At 48.3% G+C, this 17,982-nt stretch overlaps 2 protein-coding genes across 10 annotated transcripts in view; both read left to right on the top strand.

The window, feature by feature from the left end:
- LOC126051932 (zinc finger CCCH domain-containing protein 11A-like) overlaps nucleotides 1–11,118 on the top strand; it is a 31,765-nt gene extending 20,647 nt beyond the window's left edge. For 2 of the 9 annotated variants that reach the window (XM_049831861.1, XM_049831855.1), the window contains 6 exons: nucleotides 6,296–6,796; nucleotides 7,448–7,521; nucleotides 8,222–8,546; nucleotides 8,855–9,024; nucleotides 9,425–9,492; nucleotides 10,049–11,118. In XM_049831861.1, coding sequence (XP_049687818.1) covers nucleotides 6,296–6,796; nucleotides 7,448–7,521; nucleotides 8,222–8,546; nucleotides 8,855–9,024; nucleotides 9,425–9,492; nucleotides 10,049–10,313 — 1,403 coding nt within the window. In that variant the 3' untranslated portion in view covers nucleotides 10,314–11,118. Of the gene's footprint in view, nucleotides 1–5,001; nucleotides 5,065–5,328; nucleotides 5,425–5,643; nucleotides 5,710–6,295; nucleotides 6,797–7,447; nucleotides 7,522–8,221; nucleotides 8,547–8,854; nucleotides 9,025–9,424; nucleotides 9,493–10,048 lie in introns of all 9 variants that reach the window. The other 7 variants (XM_049831857.1, XM_049831856.1, XM_049831854.1 and 4 more) reach the window with 7 other exon arrangements.
- LOC126052340 (zinc finger CCCH domain-containing protein 11A-like) overlaps nucleotides 1–17,982 on the top strand; it is a 95,777-nt gene that overhangs the window by 1,329 nt on the left and 76,466 nt on the right. The window lies entirely within an intron of this gene.

Raw genomic sequence — 17,982 nt, 5'->3', positions numbered from 1 at the left:
CGTGAAGGAGAACGAATTTGCCTCTGCCTGAGACGAATCTTTTTCTTTCAAATGTGTGTAACAACGGATGGGCTGCGCTGCACTTTTTCTGCAGCCCGGGTGGCTGGAGGGGTCCAGTCAAATTCCTGCCAGCTACGTCTAACACGGGTGGCCCTGAACAATTCTGACACTTGCTGTGTCATCTCTGAGTCAAAGCAGGTAACCATCTGAGTGGCGGTATTTGATATTTGCAGTCTGCTGGCGAGGATAAATAGCAGCCTCTGCTAAGTGACGTGTGGGCTCTTGGAGGGGACAGAGTGCTGTTGAAACAGCAAGCACAGGAATGATCAGTGATTCAGCTGATCATGCAGAACAGATAGACTTGAACAGATAGGCTTGAACAGATTGGTTTGCCTCTCATTTTAAGATAGGATGTCCTAATTCAGGTCCCTGAAGTGGCACATCTTCAAGTAGAGGTGGTCCAGCCAGCAAGGGGCGGCTGTGCCCTGTGGCTGTGGTAAGTGAGGGCTGTGACTCTCAGATCACGAAGAAAGCTGACCCCGACTCAGGGGAGAGGAGGCTGAGATAGTTGTCTGCTTTAAGCTTTGCTTTCATGCCTGGCAACCTTGCGGTTGTTGCTCAGAGAAGGTCTTGAGTGTTGTAACCACCAGGCTCGGCACATGCCCCCAGTCCAAGTTTAGACAGTATTTAACAGGTAGAGTTGACTAAAACAACTGTAAGGAGTGGAAATTCTGGCTATTCTGCTTCAGCTGTGGACAACTTGGCTTCAGATTCTCATCCAGAGAATGAGATGTGTTAGCAAGAGCTTGTCCTGTGCTTCAGACGACATGATGGGTGGTTTGCATACGCATCATAGTGCAGCATTCTCTGTGTAACTTGTGACACCGAGGGCGCTGTCAGGCTAGTGGAGTGCGGTGACCAGCAGGTAAATCATCAGCAGCTGTCTGCGTCTGGGGTAAGGCTGACGGATTGACAAGGGGGATGAGAACACGTAGTTCCTGGGGCTCTGCCTTCCTTGTGATCTGGCTGTCCTAATCAACAGGGGGGGCGTTAAGCATCTTTAATATTTTTGTAAGCGATTAAAGGCACAAAGCAGAGCAGCAAGAGAGACTGCCCAAGTGAAATACTTTGTGCTTTATAACCAGCAAGTACCCACAGGTAGGGGCAATAATACTCCTCTCGTGCGTTAGCTGGGGTACAACAAAAAAGGTTAGACCGGGGAGTAGGACTGTTTCTCCTTTTTCACTTACTGATACCTTTCTTTAGGGTTACTTTGAAAAAGACGATTTGACTGATCGAGCCATCAGGAGACTTTCCGTCCAAGAAAGAGCGAAGGCAGCTCTTACGAGGACTGGAGGAAGTCCCTGCTGAGAGCGAACCCTTCGAACCTGAGCTCGTTCTCAGACGGTGTCGATTATGTCCAAGCAAGGGGACGACTGCTACTTCTATTTCTATTCCACCTGTGACAAGGTATGTTTGGGCTGCTTTTGCTTTGGGGTTTCTTGTTGAGTTTTTAGGAGAGGAGGGGGCGGAGACATCCAGATGTCTGTTAACTTAAGAAGCAGTTAGATTCTGCTTCCAGTTCTACTAGCATGGATAATTTTTGAGGCTGTACTCTTTTAATTTCCTCTTTGTGGGTTTCCTTTTGGTTACAGGGAGACAGCTGTTCCTTCCGCCACTGTGCGGCTGCTCTGGGAAGTGAGAGAGTGTGCAGGCGGTGGCAGGAGGGTCGCTGTTTCAAGCCTACCTGCAGATTGAGACACATGGAAGTCGATGTGAGTGTTTGCCTAAAGATGTGTTCTCCAACTAAATCCCTGAAAGCATTTTTCCTTGCTGTCGGCAGACTGAATGTGCTTGTACGTGCTAGATTTACTTGCTTTCAAATGATACTGGTTTCTGTTACTTGGAGGGGGGTGGGAGGAAGTTGGGGGAAGAAAAATCAATTTCTGAGGTATACCTCAGCAAGACATTTTTGTATTAGGTGCTGGCGTTGTTCTGACGTCTTGGGGTAGCACAGGGCGGGGAGGGAGAAGATGGGAAGGAAATAAGGCTCTGAAAGAGAACTTGAGATAGATTCAAGCTAGGCAATTCAAGGCATTTTCCCCCTCTGAATAATCCCAGTATTTTGCACATTGTCTTAGTTTAACCCACCCTGAACTGATGTGTGCGAGCCCGCGACTTCTCCAGCGGAACGACAGGAAAGCTAGATAATATGTAGTAGTTACAGCTTACGCAAGTTTTGTCGATCTGCCCTGAAATGCTTTCAGTGATAGACTGCCCTTGGGAATGATGTTTCCGCACTGCACTGCGATAGCCCTGTCTCTGGCATGACGTGTAACTATGTCTCTTAGCAAGCCTAAGGCGAGTGTTACCACGAGCTTTTCTTTCTGTCTTCAGAAAAAGCGCAGTGAGATTCCTTGCTACTGGGAGGATCAATCAGCTGGCTGTGAGAAATCCAACTGCGCATTCCGTCACACGAAAGGATGCTATGTTGATGGGCGCTTCTTCCCGCCAAGCAAAAGTGAGTTTCTTGGGTCCTTTTCCTTTAAGCATGAAAGAATTAATTCTGAATATTACTTCGGAGTGGGTACAATGCCGTAGAAGGCATCAAGTAACTGCTCACTGATGAGCGTAGGGAGAAGTGAGCAGTCACAGGCTCTCAGCTAAACGGACTGTAATTCTGGTATTTAATTTTTTCTTTCATGCTCAGCTTCTCTGTGCTTTGTGTGATCTTTGCACTTCAGGTGGCTTTCCCTTCATTTCATCCTTTCTGGAGGGTAGGGTGGTGAGATGAGTGTGTGAAGGGAAGCCGTTGTTCCTAGTGTGTTCGTAGGGGTGGGGAATAGGAAACTCTGAATTCAGCAGCCAGGTGGGTTGTCTACCTTATCTACCGTATCTAGACAGTGAGTGCAAGGTTGGGGTGACAGTTTTACATGGCCAAATGAGAGATGGTCCTCGTCTTCCTCTAGCTACGCTTCCAAGTCCACCTCAGCCTGCAGAAGGTGATGTGAAAATGGCTCAGGCGTCACTGCAGCAAAACACACTTTCTGTCCAGTCAAGTCCCACTCCGCAGCTGAGGGGGGTGATGAAAGTGGAAAGCTCTGAAAAGGTCCCAAGTCCTACACATCCTCCAGCCAGTTGTAATCAGTGCTGCAGATGACGATGAAGATGGGTACTTTTTGCTTACTGAAGGCATTTCTACTGGAGGTGAATGTATAACTTCACAGAGTGCCTGAACTGTGTCGTGTTTAAAGCTACGGACGAGAGTCTGGAGTCTTAAATATTTTTTTCCCCGGTATAGCTCTCACTTATATGAGCCTGTCAAGTCAATGCAGCTGTTTAAAAAACACCTCCCGCACAGTTGCTTGTAGTTAAGAATACGAACAGAATATGAACCGTGGACTCAAACGTCGTTGTACGAGCTACATGAGCATGAAACGCCTTGTATAATCCCTGCTCCATAACTGAAGAGGTTTTATTTTGGACTTTCAGAGCAGCTTTCTGAAGAAGGAGGTGAAACTAAAACACCTGTCCAGCAACCAGCAACACAAGCCCATAGTGGATCGCGGATAATTTCCACTGGGAAACGCAGGGCTGATACAAAGCAAGGTATTCCAGCAGCTGTAGTAGGATGGCTTGGAAGGAGAACTTGACGATTATCTCCAAAGTGATATGTTCTAAAACTACAATAGAACATCGGGTAGCTGGATGGAGTCAGTTATTTCCACGAGCTCATTCCTGTCTAATACTGTCGTGTGTCCCTTGGGTCAGACAGGTCAACTCCTCCTTGTAGACTTTTGTAAAACAAAAGAGAGCCACAGCGTGGAGTTGAAATGCCTGCAAATGTGTCCTTTCAAACACTGTGGGAAGCCATGTGTAGTGACAGAGGAATCTAACATTGTGTAAATGGATTGAAACGCTTAAAACTGCAGGTTTTACTCTGTAGGGTGGGAGGAGGGGTGAAGAAGGGTGCCAATCGCTTACCAAAATACCCATCCGTTCTATGGCTTTTAGTACTGGTGAGGAGTGTTGAGAGGGTTTATTTGGAAGACTTTGGAAGGGTTCTGAGCTGTCAGAAGCTTGAGGATGTGTGCTCTTCAACATGTGCCTTTAGGCCTCAGCTTCATTAATGATTTTCTGTTTCCAGAGGACAATTTAAATTTTGGAATAAAAACACTTGAAGAAATCAAATTGGAGAAACTAAAGGAAAAAACAAAAAGCCAAGGTGGTGAGTTAATATCCCCTACTTGTAGTGACTACTATTGTTTCCATTTCATGGCTCCTCAACCAAAAGGTTAAGTAATAATTAAGATAATTCAGACACGTTAGCCTGCTGGTGCTGCCTTTTCTAATGGAAACCATGCTTTTAGGCTTCCAGGCCCTGGCTTGATTGCAAATATTTGGCATTTGTAGGTGCTCAGTTTGTTGTGTTGCAGTAAAAGATCCAGAGGGGGTTTTTATCAGCCTGACATTAAGCCGTAGCTCATCATGTATTACACCACCTTACAGACCCTCCAGTGTGCTTAATTGGACTCTCATGTTCCTGAAGTTGAGTGAGATTTGTGAATGAGCTAATGTGTCGACAGGACGTGGCAGAAGTAGCGGTTGGGTGAAGTGCAGTAGCAGCAGAGAGAGAGGCTAATGTCAATACGAGTGTCAGTATGCAAATAAGGGGATAACTGGGAAAACCAGGCAGTAATGCAAGGGCAGACCTATAGAAGATGGTATTATACAAGTAGCCAATTTTTGAAGCGTTGACCAGGCTGACGGTGGCTCTTGCGGACAGTAGCGTGATATGAGTCTGTGTATAAGTGGTGGTGTTCAGATCTGCACAAATTCCTTTGAAAGGCAAAAACCGTGTGGCACTACTACTACGCGTAGTCACTCGTTTCTGTGGTTTGGCTACCAGAAGAGTGCCTTTTGCTGGGACGTGGGCTAGAAGGACAATGCTCTTAGTGGCTACTGGTTTCTGTGCAGTGAAGAGATTATTCTTTGTCTTAGGGGAGGAGCCTGTGATTCAACTGAATCTTAGCGAGAGGATGGGAAAACGGAAAGCCTCCATAGGTAAGAGCTTTCTGTGAGGCGTTGTTCAGGTGCCCTCATCTAAACGTGACTATGTTGAAGGGTATTTTTGCTGCGTGCCGGAGGAAAATACATTTTGGCAGAGATGTGTATTGACGGCAGGCAGAAGTGGCAAATTTGGTTAGCAGCTGAAAGGCAAATCTAAGAAAAGATCCCCGGAAGCATGGAAGTTTGTGGCTGACTGTTCTAAAACCCTCCTGCAGAGAAACGTTCTTAAAGTATTGCTTGTTTTCTCTCTTTCTGAAGCTGGTAAAAGTGTCCTTCCGTTAAAGCGCAAGCTTGCTGACAGGCTGGGGAAGAAGATAGAGGTTCTGGAGAGTGCTGACAAAGCACCAAAGAGAGGTATGGCTACTAAGCAGACATCTGGATTTGATGCACAGGTTTTCTGTTTAGGTTTGCTGTTTGTCCTTTCTTCTAGTGGTTCTTTGTGCATGTTGGTTGAGGGCTCAAGGTAGCTCTGAATCCCAGTGAAGTGATGGCTCTCATTGCAAAATGAGATTTATGTGAACACCAAATGGAGATTTATGCAGCCTGCCGAACTTTTTCTGTTCTCTCTTGTAGTTCAAGTCCCCAGGTCTCTGAAGGAGAGGCTAGGACTGCCCTCTGAACAGACCAGTACAGAGACAGGTACGAACTGGGTATTAAGTATGCTTTCCCCTTTTGTCTTTCCATGAGCTTTCATACAGCCCTAAAAGTGAATTTAAAAAACCCTGCCTGATTCCTCTTGCTTGAGTGCTGAAGCTGTCCTGTTTAGCCACTGTCAGAGATCTGCCTCGGGGGCGGGGGGGGGCGAGGGGGTGTGTTGTCCACTCGTGCCTCATCAAAGTTTCCGCTTGAAAACTGCTGTGAACCGTCAGAAGCTGCAGTATGCTTACGCACAAGTAGGACAGAAGCACTGCCAGGAGCAGGAGTTTGAGATGCGAACAGAGAGACAACGGTCTGAGAAAGTAACAAAATAAAATAGACTAATGCTTTTTGTGTTGCCACTCTCACCAGATAGCGCTAGTTTTCAAAATACAAGTGGCTTAAAGGAGGAGAATACCGTGCAGAATGGTGCTGTCCTAAGATGCCTTCTTGGGATCACGCAAACCTAGTTTTCCTTAGTACTGTGACAGATTTTGGAGACTTTAACTATTGCTTTTCTCTCCTTAAATGTTGGTGCTTCTCTTTTTTTTCTTTTTTTTTTTTTTTTTTTTTTTGATGATGATGACAGAGAAGGCTGCTAAGCCGGCAGGAGAGATTCATGTGAAAACATTGGAGGAAATTCGACTTGAGAGAGCTCACCAGAGACGAGGAGAACCTCAAGTGAAACCCCAGACTGAAGGACGTTGTAAAACAGAAGATCGCAGCTTGGGGGCAAGACCTTCCCCTGCAGTTCGTGTCAAAACTTTCTCAGGCTCCCTGGCTGAAAAAAACCACAAGCGATTGGAACGAAAGAAGCAAAAAACAGAAGAGTTTCCTACCGAGACAAAAGTTGAGAGTGAACCCAAGAAGCAGAGCATACTTGCTCCGTCTGTGCCCAGCCAAGTGCGCCCGGCAGAGCCTACAGGTAAAGCCAAGCCAGCAGGAGAAGTGCGTGTTAAAACCTTGGAAGAAATCAAGCGGGAGAAAGCTCTGCGGACGCAGCAGAGTGGAGGAAAAGTGCCAGCTCCACCGGCACAACCTGAACCTGCCCCAACAGGGAGGAGGATGTTACGGATCACAAAGCTAATAGGTAATAAGGTGATTTGATACCTGCCCTGGTGAAGCACTTCCCCTGTCAAGCAAATTCAGTTTCCTCAGGTTTTGCTTTGCTTTTTCCCTCTGCATATCGTAGAGGGTAGAAGAGTTTAAGGCTACAAAGTCAGAAGGCAAGGCAGTGCCAGAATATGCAACCATATTATTTTCCATGAATCACGTGATAGCTTTCTGTATTTCCCACTGGAAAATTCTTCCACTGAGGAGCTTTGTAGCCTAGTTTCTTGCTTCTGTTTTTTCTGCCATCCGCTTGTGGTATGGGATCTTCCCTGGGCTGAATCCAGGCTTACCTTCCTCTTTGGCATATGTGTTGTTTGATGCAGTTATTGATGTATCTATGTTTGCAAAGCATGTATCAACTTCTTAATGTGAGGGCCAGTTTTTGTCAAAATTGGCAGAGCACTAAAGCTATCGTTAAGATTATATAAGCCACCTAAAAAGAGAATAGTGCGACTGAGGGAAGGAGAGCTCAAACGGTGCAGGGATTGCTTACTGTAGCCTTTCCCTCTGTCCCATTATTAGACGTGAGGAAATAAACAGAACAAGGAAACAGAGGTAGCCAGGATTCTTTATTTCTGCTGTTGACAAAATGATGATCTTTTTTTTTTTTTTTTTGCTTGTTTTGAAGCACCTGGAAGAGAAGAAAAGATGACAGTGGAATTGAGCAAGCCTTTTCCCAAAGCTGTCTCTGCACCTGCAGAGGTGAGTCCTTTGTGAAGACATACATCTATCTATTCATACAGTTTTGGATACATTTTGTTATGTTTTGTTTGTAACTGGCTGCATGCTCCCAGTTTGAGTGTGTTCCTACCTTTCTGCATTTGGTAAGCGCTGCAGTGCTGTCGCAAGTCCTGTCACTCCTTTGAATAGGATTTCCAGACAATGTGTTAAACCCCAAGCTTTGAATTAATCTTATTATACCTGACAGTGAATAAGAAACCCTATTAGCACCAGATAAAATCTGCAAGGTTAATGTTTTTCGTCTCCGTGACTTTATCTGTGAGACTGGAAGAAGGAGATCTTAAAATCCTGGGCTAAGAACTTTAATAGAAAAGGCTAGAGGTTTGTATTAGAGGAAATGAGTCTGTCAGGGAATGCTGTCTTGGGGGAGCTTGTATGGCTTCCTGTTGCTGAAAAAGAATGTAATAGATTACAGCTAGAGTCTTCTGCTCTATTGAAGAAGCTTGCTGTGTTGGGAAGTGTAGGCTTTTGAAACTATTTCCATAGCAAAGCATGGATCTTGTCACAGGGAACGTTTTATGGGGAAAAATGTCAGGTCTGAATAGTATTAACATGCTCTGTTCCACATGGAGCTGTTTCAGAGGGATTGCTACTGAGATTTTCTTAATGAAATCTCCATAGATTTTTGTCCTCTTAGTCCTCTTCTATTGTTTCCCTGTAGCCCTCTGATCAGAGTGCAACTAATTCTAAAGTTCAAGTGAAGAGCCTTGAAGAGATAATGTGGGAGAAGCGGCAACTGAAGCAACGCCAAGAAGAGAAGCTTCAGAAGGAAGCAGCTGCTGTGCTGTCTCCTACTGAACAGGCAATCAAGGATAGAACTCCAGCATCAGGGAGTCCTGAATCCAGTGTGGTTTCAGGGTCAGCTTATCAGCTTCCAAAGAGGATATTGGTGAAATCTCCAGGAGATGGGGTTGAAAGCCCCGGAGAGGGTGCTGCCGTATCACCAGGGAAAGGGGCAGCCCAACTTCTGGAATGGAAAGCTGAAAGTAAGTGTTGACTGTATGTTAAAGAGTTACTTTAGGTCATGCTTTGAAAGAAAGGCAGAGGGTGACAATTTTCACGTTGTAACTCTGGCTCCTTTTTGTAATTTCTTTGCACCTTCTTATAGCTTGTTGGTAAACAGAGTTTACGGTGTGGAAAATACTGCTGAGAATCTGGGAAATGGCAGTGTACTTGTGCTGGCTAAATACAATTAACTAGAAGGGTTGTGGTGCTGTTAAGAGAACCTGTTTGTTGTTTTTTTTTTCCTGAGGCAGAGCAAGACTGTATCAGTTCTCTCTTCCTTTTACTCTAGCCAAACCGAAGGTGTGCCTGAAGCCTTTGGATGGGAAAGCCACCTTCCCCAGAAAGCAGCCACTGAAACGTAAGGCAGCCGAGAGTCATCCGTCTGCCGTGGCGGCTGTGAAGCCACTGAGTGCCACTGGTGGCGACGGGAAGGAGCCTTCAGCTAAAAAAGCGGCTGTGGTAAGGAGAGCGGCTGAGGCAGTAGTGGGTCCCTAGTAAAATTTATGCCCAAGTTGTAGCCTCCTCTTGGAGAAAAGATGGAAGACTGAAATGTTCTACGGGTCTCCGTTCCCTTTTAAATCCAAAAGTGGTCGACAGGACGCTCGTAGTACCTTTCTGCTCTTTACGAGGTGAATGGCAGTGTTTACATAATGCTCTGCTATGTCCCTTAATTGCTGCGTTCTTTAAGAAGACCCAAGGTCGTTAGTAAACGTTAAGGGAATGCTAACTTTTCTTCAGGTGTGCCCTGGCTCTGTATTTTGGTTAAGGCTCAGCACTGCCAGAGGAGAAGCAGCGGAGGAAGAATCTGCAAAGCAGTCTTTGACCTGTGTATCATAAAAACCATCTTGCTTCTTCCTAGGCCCTTGTTCCGGCTTTGACGGAGGACAGCCTCCTCTCCATAGGCGGGAGAGAAAAACCCCAAACCAGGTAACAACCACAACTTGTTCTATTGCTTGATCCGTGTGCCTTTCGCGTGAAACTAAGGTTGGGTTTACTTCACACGTGGAAAAATTAGAGTTTTGAGATAATTCATGCTAAAATCCAGCAGAGGAAAAACTCATCTGAAATAATAAGTTTCTAGGAGTTGGCTGGACTGCTTATCTAGATCCTTGTCTGAAAATGCTGCAAGTTGGTACAGCTTTTCAGTGGCTTCTTGGGTTTTCTGAACGCCTGCGGAGGTTGACTTGGTCACCCTTTTGCAGTCAAATTAGTAAAGGTGGCAAAGTGTCTCTGGCGACAAAAATGGAACCTTCTTTGCCAGACCCCAGATGCTGTGTCTTCGCGGATAAATCCCCAAACTGCAAAATGTACCTGCTGATACGTTGGACTCTAGAAGCAGCCCCAGGTTAATTGAATAACAATCCCTGCGTAAGGCTGAGGGGTAGGAGGGATTAACTACCATTTTAAGAGCTGGTTTGCAGAAAACATCTCTCTGCTTAAGGAATGTCATACACTGATTTGCTCTCTTTCTTGTTCTTCCCAGTCCTGAACTGCATACTGGAAGCCCGGCAGACTCTGTGGCACCGTCAGAGGTCTCAAGCTCAACCTCAGCGTCCTCAGGAGTAGCTGTAAAGAAACGCCGGTTGAGCTCCACAGGGGCCTGGGAAGCCCCCTTCTCTGTAGAAGACAACTTTCAGAAGTTTCTTTGGGAGATCTCAGGAGGCAAACTGGAAGAGATAATTGACGTGTACCCAGATAATGATGAGGATGACTTCTTCATGGAAATTGGTGAACTGATTGATGGCTGAAAATAAAGAAAGAAATAAATGGAAACTGATTCTTTTGTTGGATACCCAGAGGTGATTCTTTTTCTAGCTGAGGCTTTGCAAGGAGTCTTAAAGCACAGGTGAACTGGTAGACATTGGGAGTACCTGCACGCAGTTGTCTTAAGATTCCCTGCTGGTCAGACATGTAGTGTGAATTTGTGACCCTGCAGAAGACAGCTGAGACTGGGGTCTATTGTGTACCCTGCCACCAGGGATCGTTTTCCCTAGCAGCTACCTTTTGAATAATTTTCTTAAAGTTTTGAAGAACTTGAGTCTCTTCCTACGAGGATTTGTGAAGGTGGGGCAGCCCTCAGGCACTTGCTGCTGGCAGAGGAAAAATCGGTTGTCGGAGTGGATTGTCAATACTTTCTCTTTGGAAGAAAACACTTGCGTGCTTTGATAGTCCACTGTGCTGTCTTTGTTCCTAGAGGAAAGGTCTGAAACGAAAACTGAGCAAACTGCTGTTCCGGCTCCAGAAGGGTCACCCAGCCCCAAGCTGCTGACGCTTTATCCTGCCGAAGGACTTTCTCCCTCTGAACCTTCTGCCAGCATGGGTCGGTCAGTTGTGGACTTTGGGAGAGAGGAAGAGCGCGCAAGAGCCCGGCGAGGAAGGCTTCCCCCTCGCTCTTCCCTCCTCCTGCTCTGTCGTCAGCCTTCACTGTCCCCAGCCTAGGCTCTGTCCATGTACACGGTGTTTGGTGTATGCCATGGTTTCTGTAAATATTTTATTTTTCCCTGTTGTGCCCGTATTGTCCTGAAGGTCCTATATTAAATGTAGCCTGTTCTCCTTTGCCTTCACCGGTAGTTGAGCTGTTCCCCATGACAGCAGTTAACAGCGTTTTTACCGAACCCTGGCACAGGAAAGGTGCGGGTGTGTGCTCTGTCTGTGGGGCGTCCTTAATACTCGCTCCAGAACCTCATCTTCCGCTACCTGCAGAACGTGAGTACCGCTGGGCTGCCGCGGCTTCGGCCCTGTGTGAGAGGAACGTCCTGGTGCTTCTTGCGCAGGGCCCTTCGAGTCTTGTGGGGAGTGGGGCGGCACGCCGGATGGGTCTTTCCGAGTTCTGAACTACCTGAGTGGTGGTATTATTTACCACCTGCTGGCGAGGATAAACAGCAGCCTGTGCTAAGTGACATGCTTGTGCTCTTGGTGGGGACAGAGTGCTGTTGAAACAGCGAGCGCAGGAGTGATCAGTGATTCAACTGATTGCGCTGAACAGATAGGCTGAATTTGTTGCTGGGTGGCCGGTTGTCTCAGGGTGAAAGGTAGTCTAGAGATAATTTTCTCTTGCTGTCGCTTTTCATCTAAAAATGGTACCCTTCCAAATGGCTGCAAATTGACTCTTTCTGAGATTTACTAAAATGCGTTAGTGAGGAAGCTGAATCGTTGTATTAAATTGCTGCCAGGCCCCAGCATTGACTCCAGAAATGGAAAAAGAATGAGCGTGTCTTATTTAAGTATGCCTGTGTCGCCCAAGAGTAGATGTAGCACCTTTAGCAGTCCCCTTGGTTTGTAATTGATTCCCGATGCCCATTTGAACACGGAGGAGGAAAAGCTGGTGGACAGAGTGAGCAATAGAGGAGAGCCGCCCGCTAAAAATACGAGAAGGAAGGGGTTATACATTAAGGGAAAGCCACTACATTAAAAATTGGTGCTGTCTAAAAATTTGTTGAGGATTTGGGACGTGCAGGTACCGCTACAGCTGCGTGTGCTGCAGTCATGCCTGTTGGCACTGAGCAAGATGGAGAGAGCTTCGTTACTGAATGCAGTATGTTGAAGCACTCTCTGTTGCCTGGAAGAAGAGCAAAGACTTGCATTGTGTGGAACTTTGGATCTGTGGTTCACCTGGTGTGCCATATCTAGAACAAACAAACAAAAAATGAGCCGTGGCAAGCCAGGTACTCATCTGGGGACAGTGAGTCTTTGGTGACATCTGCAATCAGAGCGTTGTGTGTGATGGGCCATGGCTGACAGGCAGGGGTCATAGCTGGAAGTGCTGTAGGGGAGGGTGACTGTGCCTGTAACGTGTCTGTGTCAGCCGTCTCCCTGGACAGGGGGTTTAACAGTGGTAGTTGGATGTATGTTCCCAGCTCTCACGTTGGCAGTGACGGTGTGGCCGAGCCAGCGGGCTGTTTTTTCAGCTGGAAGAAGAGGAGCGATGGACTGCAACTGTGCCTGGGTAAACAAGAGCTGTCAAAGAGATTTGCCATAGACGTGGGTTGTTGCAGCTGCAGCAGTAGCGGATTCTGGAGCATCTGGAGAAGGTAGAGGGAGTTTTCTTTGTGCAAGTGATACCGTCCAAAGCCTTTTGATGCCAGAAATCAGTAGAAACACATCTGTTGTCTGGAACTTCTCAGTCGACCCCCCGTATAGCGGCGAGGCCAGCAGAGGCAACGGTAAGTCGGCGGCTAAGCGCTAGACTGAGGCGGGCCGGGAGGTTCCCGAGGCCCAGGAGCCCCGGGGAAGAGTGGAGGGATTGTGCAGAGCCGGCGGCTCTCCTGAGAGAGGCTGTGGCGGCGCGGGCGTTGCCGGGGGCGACCAGGCCGTGGCAGTTTGTGCGGCAGTTGGTGCAGGCGGGGCGCAGCCCCCGTCTTCCTCCTCCAGGCTCGAGAAGGCTACTTGAGCGGTGGGCATCGGCCTGGAGGGAGACCCAGGTATGGTTGCCGCTCGGGTAAAAGCTGTTTTTAGGAAAAATGTGGCAGCGCAGACAGCGGTCCCGTGTCAACAGGCAGCTGTCCATGTCTCTGGCTGCAGGGAGTGCCTGAGTCTGTCACTGATGGTGGAGGGCAGCGGGGACAGCTCTTGTGTGAGTTGTGACTGGGTGGATGATCTGCTCAGCCTGGTGGCAGAGCTGAAGGAGGAAGTGGAAAGGTTGAGGAGTGTCAGGGAGTGTGAGAGGGAGATAGACTGGTGGGCCCACACCCCGCCATTCCTGAGGCAGAGGCAGCAGATGGAGGGTCTGCAAGAAGCGGAGGTTCCCCTGCCCTCCTGCCACCAGACAGGAGGGGACCTAAGAGATGGAGGGGAATGGATACAGGTCCCTGCTCGGGGAGGCGGGCAAGTCCGCTCCTGGTCTCCCTCACCTTCCAGTTGCCCCTGCACAACAGGTGTGGGGCTCTGGAACTTGAGGACCAGGCCAGTGAAGATCGGGGTGTAGATGAAGTCCTATCTAGGGAGGTGCCTAGGCTCAGTTGGGCGGCCTCACGCATTCTCACATCCTCTGAAAAAAGAAAAAGGAAGGTAATTGTCAAAGGCAACTCCCTTCTGAGGGGGATAGAGGGCCCAATATGCAGACCTGACCCACCCCACAGGGAAGTCTGCTGCCTCCCTGGGGCCCGGGTAAAAGACATTAGCAGGAAACTCCCTGGTCTGGTTTGGACCTCTGATTATTACCCATTGCTGGTTGTGCAGGTTCGTGGTGATGAGATTGCAGGGAGAAATCCAAAAGCAATCAAAAGGGACTTCTGGGCACTGGGACGATTAGTGGAAGGATTGGGAACACAGGTAGTGTTTTCCTCAATCCCTTCAGTGGCAGGGAAATACACTGAAAGGAACAGGAAAACACACCTGGTTAATATGTGGCTTGGAGGCTGGTGCCATCCGTGGAATTTTGGTTTTTTTGATTGTGGGGAGGTTTACATGGCATTGCGCTTGCTAGCAACAGATAGTTTCCAGCTATCTCAAAGGGGTAAAAGAATCCTCGCTCATGAGATGGCCGGGCTCATAGAGAGGGCTTTAAACTAGGTTCAAAGGGGGTAAGGGATAAAACTAGGTGCACCAGAGATGAGCCTGGGGGCAGCGTGCTGATGTTAGGGGTGGATTCTATAACCCAGCTCAAATGCATCTATGCCAGTGCATGCAGAATGAGCAATAAACAGGAGGAGCTGGAAGCCATTGTGCAGCAGGACAGATATGGCTTAGTCGCTATCACAGAAACATGGTGGGATGACTCCCATGACTGGAGTGCTGCAATGGTCTCTTCAGAAGGGATAGACAAGGTAGAAGAGGTGGTGGGGTGGCTCTCTGTGTTAGGGAATGTTTTGACTGTACAGAGCTACACGATTCTGATGACAAGGTAGAGTGCTTATGGGTGAGGATGAGAGGGAAAGCCAATAAGACAGATATTGTGCTGGGAGTCTGTTACAGACCACCCAACCAGCTTGAAGAGACAGATGAATTGTTCTACAAGCGGCTGGCAGGAGTCTCAGAATTGTGTGCCCTTGTCCTCGTGGGGGACTTTAACTTTCCAGACATCTGCTGGAAATAGAATACAGCAGTGAGTAAACAATCTAGGAGGTTCCTGGAGTGTGTGGAAGATAACTTCCTGACACGGCTGGTGGGTGAGCCGACCAGGGGAGGAGCCTTGCTAGATCTGTTGTTTATAAACAGGGAAGGACTGGTGGGAGGTGTGATGGTCGGGGGCTGTGTTGGACTTGGGGACCGTGAAATGATAGAATTTTCAATTCTTGGTGAGGCAAGGAAGGTGGTCATCAAAACCACCACGATGGACTTCTGGAGGGCAAACTTTGGCCTCTTCGAGGTACTGGTTGAGAGAGTCCCTTGGGAGACGGTCCTGAAGGGTAAAGGGGTCCAGGAGGGATGAACATAAGAAGGAAATCTTAGTGGCTCAGGACCAGGCTATTCCCATGAGCCGCAAGTCGAACCGCCAAGGAAAATGACCAGCCTGGCCAAACGGGAAGCTCTTGCTAGGTGTCAAGAAATAAAGGAGAGCTTATCATCTCTGGAGGAAAGGGCGGGCAACTTGGGAGGGGTACAGGGATCTTGTTAGATCATACAGAAAGAAAATTAGAAAGGCAAAAGCTCAGCTAGAACTAAGTCTGGCCACTATTGTAAGGGACAACAAAAAATGTTTTTACAAATATGTTAACAGTAAAAAGAATCCCAAGGAGAATATCTATCCTTTAATGGATACAGAAGGGAATGTAGCAACCAGAGATGAGGAAAAGGCCGAGGTACTTAATGCCGCTGCTGCCTCAGTCTTTAATAGTGAGTCCAGTTATGCTCGGGGTACTCCAGCCCTTGAGCTGGAAGGTAAGGATGAAGAGCAGAACATACCCCCCTTCATCCAGGAGGAAATGGTTAATGACCTACAACACCATCTGGATACTCACAAATCTATGGGACCTGATGGGATCCATCCAAGAATACTTAGGGAACTGGCAGAGGTCCTTGCCTAGCCACTCTATCATCTATCAGCGATCCTGGTCGTCAGGGGAGGTCCCAAAGGACTTGGAGGCTTGCTAATGTGACTCGCATTTATAAAAAAGGTCGGAGGGAGGATCTGGGGAACTATGGGCCTGTCAGCCTGACCCCAGCACTGGGGAAGATTATGGAATGGTGTCCTGGTTTCAGCTGGGATAGTTAACTGTCTTCCTAATAGCTGGTACGGTGCTATGTTTTGAGTTCAGTATGCGAAGAAAGTTGATAACACTGTTGTTTTCAGTTGTTGCTCAGTATTGTTTAGACTATAGTCAAGGATTTTTCAGCTTCTCATGGCCAGCCAGGGCACAAGGAGCTGGCACAGGACACAACCAGGGCACCTGGCCCAAATTGGCCAACGGTGTATTCCATACCATGTGATGTCCCATCCTGTATAGGAACTGGGAAGTGGGGGGGCAGGGAATCGCCGCTCGGGGACTGGCAGGGTGTTGGTTGGCAGGTGGTGAGCAATTGCCCTGTGCATCATTTCTACATTCCAATCCTTTTATTACTACTGTTGTCATTTTATTAGTGTTATCTTTATCATTATTAGTTTCTTCTTTTCTGTTCTATTAAACCGTTCTTATCTCAACCCACGAGTTTTACTTCTTTTTCCCGATTTTCTCCCCCATCCCACTGGATGGGGGGGGGGAGTGAGTGAGCGGCTGCATGATGCTTAGTTGCTGCCTGGGATTAAACCACAACAAACGGTTTGTCTTGAGAGCACTCACATGGCAAGTCCAGGACAAGCAGGGGATCGGGCCTGGTCAGCATGGCTTTACGAAAGACAGGTCCTGCTTGACCAACCTGATCTCCTTCTTTGAGCAGGTGACCCTCCTAGTGGATGAGGGAAAGGCTGTGGATGTTACCTACCTTGACTTCAGCAAGGCCGTTGACACTGTCTCTCACGGCACACTCCTTGAGAAGCTGGCGTCTCATGGCTTGGACAAGTGTACTCTTCACTGGGTGAAAAACTGGCCGGATGGACGAGCACAATGGGTTGTGGTGACTGGGGTGAAATCCAGCTGGGGGCTGGTCACAAGTGGTATTCCCCAGGGCTCAGTATTGTTGCCAGTTCTGTTTAATATCTTCATCAACGATTTGGACGAGGGGATCGAGTGCACCCTCAGCAAGTTTGCAGATGACACCCAGTTGGGAGGCAGGGTCGATCTGCTTGAGGGTAGGGATCTGGGCAGGCTAGGTCGATGGGCCAAGGCCAATGGTATGAAGTTCAACAAGGCCGAGGGCCGGGTCCTGCGCTTCAGTCACAGCGACCCCATGCAGCGCTACGGGCTTGGGGAAGAGTGGCTGGAAAGCTGCCCGGCAGAGAAAGACCTGGGGATGCTGGTTGAAGCCGTCTGAATATGAGCCAGCAGTGTGCCCAGGTGGCCAAGGAGGCCAACGGCGTGCTGGCCTGTATCAGACATAGTGTGGCCGGCAGAAGCAGGGAGGTGGTTGTTCCCCTGTACTCGGCACTGATGAGGCCGCACCTCGAGTACTGCATTTAGTTTTGGGCCCCTCACTACAAGAAAGACATGGAGGTGCTGGAACGTGTCCAGAGAAGGGCAACCGAGTTGGTGAGGGGCCTGGAGCACAAGTCTTGTGAGGAGCAGCTGAGGGAGCTGGGGCTGTTTAGAGGAGGCTGAGGGGAGACCTTATCGCTCTGTACAACTACCTGAAGGGAGGGGTGTAGTGAGGTGGGTGCTGGTCTCTTCTGTCAGGTGGCCGCAGATGGGACGAGAGAAAATGGCCTCAAGTTGCTGCAGGGGAGGTTTACACTAGATACTAGGAAAAATTTCTTTACTGACAGGGTTGTCAGATATTGGAATAGGCTGCCCTGCGAAGTGGTTGAGTCACCATCCCTGAAGGTAAAAAAGTGGTTTAGACAAGGTACTCCACAACATGGGTTAGTGGGCATGGATGATGGTTGGACTCAATGATCTTGAAGGTCTTTTCCAACCTAAATGATTCTAACAGGGAAGAATAAAATATTTACAGAAACCATGGCGTACACCAAACCCCATCTCCACGGAAAGAGCCTAGGCCGGGGACAGTGAAGGCTGACAACAGAGCAGGAGGAGGGAAGCAGCGAGGGGGAAGCCTTCCTCGCTGGGCTCTTGCGCGCTCTTCCTCTCTCCCAAAGTCCACGAGCGAGTGACCGACTGACTGACCCATGCTTGGCAGAAGTCTCAGCAGGAGAAAGTCCTTTGGCAGGATAAAGCATCGGCAGCTTGGGGCTGGGTGACCCTTCTGGAGCCGGAACAGCAGTTTGCTCAGTTTTGGTTTCAGACCTTTCCTCTAGGAACAAAGACAGCACAGTGGACTATCAAAGCACGCAAGTGTTTTCTTCCAAAGAGAAAGTATTGACAATCCACTCCGACAACCGATTTTTCCTCTGCCAGCAGCAAGTGCCTGAGGGCTGCCCCACCT

This window comes from Accipiter gentilis, chromosome 29 (genome assembly GCF_929443795.1).
Source record: "Accipiter gentilis chromosome 29, bAccGen1.1, whole genome shotgun sequence".
Classification (NCBI taxonomy): Eukaryota; Metazoa; Chordata; class Aves; order Accipitriformes; family Accipitridae; genus Astur; species Astur gentilis.
The sequence above is the reverse complement of the archived record's forward strand: the minus strand, read 5'-3'. Positions and strand labels throughout refer to the sequence as shown.